The sequence below is a fragment of the Hylobates moloch genome, unplaced genomic scaffold, assembly GCF_009828535.3.
Source record: "Hylobates moloch isolate HMO894 unplaced genomic scaffold, HMol_V3 SCAFFOLD_11, whole genome shotgun sequence".
Lineage (NCBI taxonomy): Eukaryota > Metazoa > Chordata > Mammalia > Primates > Hylobatidae > Hylobates > Hylobates moloch.
This window is the reverse complement of record NW_026652286.1, coordinates 42,871,433-42,875,303: the sequence shown is the minus strand read 5'-3', so window position 1 is coordinate 42,875,303 and position 3,871 is coordinate 42,871,433. Positions and strand designations below refer to the sequence as shown.

The window sequence follows — 3,871 nt, the reverse complement described above, 5'->3', positions numbered from 1 at the left end:
TGAATTTATTTCTAACCTATTCTTTTTGATGCTATTGTAAATGGAATTTTTCTCTTAATTTCAGTTTTAGATTGTTCATTTTTAGTGTATGGAAATACAATTGCTTTTTTTATTTATCTCTTATTCTGCAACTTTTCTAAACCCATGTATTAGTTTTAATATTTAGTAGATTAAAAAATTTAGTGGAAAATTCTTAGAATTTTCTATACAAAAGATGATGTCAATGCAAATAGAAATAGTTTTACCTTCTTCTTTCCCTGGATTTTATTTCCTTGCCTTGTCTAGCTGTTGTGGCTAGAACCTCCAGGGCAATGTTGAATAAAATGGATGAGAGTGGACATCCTTGTCTTTTTCATTATATTAGAGGGGAATATTCAGACTTTCTCCATTAAGGATCATATTACCTGTGGGTTTTTCATAAATGTCTATTATCAGTTGACGAAGTTCCTTTTTGTTCTACATCGTTGAGTGTTGTTATCAAAAATGATAGTTGAATCTTGTCAAATGCTTCTTCTACATCTTTGAGATGATCATTTAGTTTTTGTTCTTTATCCTATTCATCGTTCTATAGGTTTTTTTCTAATGTTAAATCAACTTTGCATTCTTGGAATAAATTTCACTTAGTCATGGTGTATAATCCTTTTTATATGTTGCTGGATTTAGTTTGCTATATTTAATTGATGATGTTTTCATCTATATTCACAAGAAATCTTAACAATTTTCTTTTCCTATGATGTCTTTGCATAGTTTTGACATCATGATAAAATGGCTTCATAAAACGAGTTGGAATGTATTTACTCTTCTGTTTTTGAAAGAGCTTATGAAGAATTGATATTAATTTTTCTGTAAGTGTTTAGTGAAATTTGCCACTGAATCATCTAGGTCTATGTTTTCCTTTTTGAGAAGTTTTAAAATTACTAATTCACTTGTATCAAGTAATTAACTTTGTTTTGTTGACTGTTGTTTTTTCTATTCTCTATTTCATTAATTTCTAATCTAAACATTCTTTTATTCCTTCTGCTTGATTTAGGTTTAGTTAGTTCTTCCTTTTTTTGCTCAGTGTCTTAAAATGGAAGTTTAGGCTATTGATTTATTTCCTTTTGATAAAGGCATTTACAGCTGAACATTTTCCTCTTTAAAGCAATGTTTAGCTTCATCCCACAAATTTTGGTACATGGAGTCTTCACTTTCATTAATCTCAAACCATTTTCTAATTCTCTTTGTGATTTTTTTTATGACCCATGGGTTATTTAGGAATGCATTATTTACTTTTCACATATTTGTGAATTCGTAAATCTTTATTAGTAATTTCTAATTTAACTCCCCGTGTCCCTTTCCCCTTGGACTTAAACTCCTTTTATATAAGCAGGGCATAGGCAGAACAGCATATCATATTTTCAGCTTGTATCTCTTGGCATGAGTACTGCACCTTAGGATTGAGCTGGGGAAAGGGTGATGGGGCCCCAGTATTCTCTGACAGCTGTGCCTGGGGCACAGCTATGAGTGAAGGCTGGGTAGATGAAAGGAGTCACTGACCTCTTGGCTGCACTCACCTGGAGGTTAGCTTCTGCAATATGAAGCTGGGGTGAGACATACTGGTGGTCTAGACTGAGAACTGAGGAGGGTCTGGGGGAAGGAGGAGAAAGCCCTGTGTTCTTGGCTACACCTACTTGGAGTGGAGCTATCAGCTATCAGTATGCCTAGCTGTGGGGAAGGGAAGGGCCAAAGCTGGCTTTAGTTCAAGCACCACAGAATCTCACTGTTTTTACAATGATTGAATACATTTTCTTGAATTGTTTTTCATTGACTGTATGCCCTTAGAGCAATTTCCAGAGAATTTTAATGTTTATGTCTATATCACTATATATGTGTGCGTGTATATATATCTATATGGTTGTATAGCTATATATACAGATACACATGCGTGCATCTGTGTGTGTGTACCTCACTGTTTATGGTCATTCCCTCGAATACTGTGTCCTCAGAGCTCCTCATGCTATCATTATAGAAATGGATCTCTCCCCTTACCTTATAGCTCAGACAACACATTGTGATGGTTCCCAGGCTGGATTTAACATTTGCCTTATATATTCTTGTTACTCCTGTTGCCAGTATCTATATATCCTAACATATTACATAGTAATCAGATTTTGAATGGTTGTTTTTTAATCTATGTATTTCAAAAATTATAACAATATATTGTTTGTTTCTGCCACTCTGTACTATTGTCCAGCATCTGGCAATAGTAGACCCTCATTAAATGAAAGAATGAATCAGTGGTGATTACATTATATTTCAGAATAATAGACAATAGTTCTAATTTAATCAAAAAGTAAAAAACACTTAATAATTTTATTAGGTATATTTAAAAATCAAATAGAACAGAATATATGACTTATTGTTTTACATATAATTTTGGAGGTTTGGTCTCATGAAGAAAGTGCTCATTTCAGCCATTATTATTCATACTTCCAAACCTTTAGTAACATTTTCATAATATTAAGATATTTCATTGTTCATTCCTTAAGAGTAGATTAATAGTAATTCTATTAAATATAAAGAATAAATTTCCACCAAACTGCATCCCCTATGCAAACTTCTACTTAAAAAAACTGTGAGGTCACTGATATAAGGGATTACTGATTAAACACTATGTCTTGGAATTGATAAGAAGGGAGTAGATTTTATTTCAGAAGTATTAGAGTCACAACACAGATTCCTTGGGAAAAATGATTTTTTTAATGGCCCTATGGATCTGCTTGGTTTTCACCCTATAAATAATAGGATTCATTGCTGGTGGAATAAGCAAATACGCATTGGCCATGAGAGTGTGTGCATAAGGAGGCGCTCTTTTCCCAAACCTATGGACAAAGCACAAACTAATGAGAGGGATGTAGAAAATGGCAACAGCACCTGTGTGGGAGATACAAGTGCTAAAGACCTTATGCCACTCCTCTGGGGAAGCAATGCTTAGGACGGTCTTAATAATCAGGATATAGGAGAGAAGAATAAAGATGGAGTCCACTCCTGCAGTAACTATGAGGGCAGTGAGTCCTAAAACACTGTTGATCTTATTGTCAGAACATGAGAGCTGGATGGTATCAGGATGGAAACAGTAGGAATGATGGAGCACATGACTTCGGCAGAAGGGCAGACGTTTAAGAAGTAGGGCCAGAGGCAATAGGATCACGGTTCCCCTGATAAGGATGGCAAACCGTACTTTGACGATCCTGGAATCAGTGAAGATGGTAGCATACCTCAGTGGGTTACAAATGGCAACGAAGCGATCAAAGGCTATTGCCAGGAGCGCTGAGGACTCCATGACAGTAAAAAGTTGAATGAAGAATGTCTGGGCAACACAGGCGTGGAAACTGATCTGTCTTGCATTGAACCAGAATATGCCCAGCATAGTGACTAGTGTCGAAACACACAAGCCCAGGTCAGTAGTTGAGAGCATAGAGAGGAAAGAGTACATAGGTTTGTGGAGACTGGACTCAGTGATGATGACAAATAAAATGACGCCATTTCCAGAGAAAGCAGTTATGTAGAGACAGCAGAAGGGGATGGAGATCCAGGCATGAGCAACTTCTAGTCCTGGAACTCCAGTCAGGAAAAAGATCAGAGAAGAGGAAGTGATGTTAAGAAAAGATGACATGATTACTATGGAAGAATAATTCTGTTGCAATAAATGTCCTAGAATGAGAAATGATAAAACCATTCATCAGTTTTGTTATGATTTCTACTAACTGTAGTCAGATAAATCAAATTGGAGATTATTTTTAGGATTTTAACATCTTTCTACTTCTCAGTTTTGATATTTTTTTCCCTGCTGAGTTGAACTTCCTCTTCGTGATTCTTGTTTCCTGATTCA

General features: G+C 35.4%; 1 protein-coding gene across 1 annotated transcript; it reads right to left on the bottom strand.

Annotated features, from left to right (window-relative positions):
• Positions 1 to 2,704: 2,704 nt before the first annotated feature.
• On the bottom strand, positions 2,705 to 3,655 carry LOC116476154 (olfactory receptor 51F2-like). The gene has a single exon (XM_032165873.1). It carries the CDS (start codon positions 3,653 to 3,655, stop codon positions 2,705 to 2,707), a length of 951 nt encoding a protein of 316 aa, XP_032021764.1.
• Between the last annotated feature and the right edge of the window lie 216 nt (positions 3,656 to 3,871).

Bases quoted from the DNA above. Each gene is read 5' to 3' on its own strand.
- LOC116476154 (XM_032165873.1), bottom strand. From the start codon at position 3,655: ATGTCATCTTTTCTTAACATCACTTCCTCTTCTCTGATCTTTTTCCTG.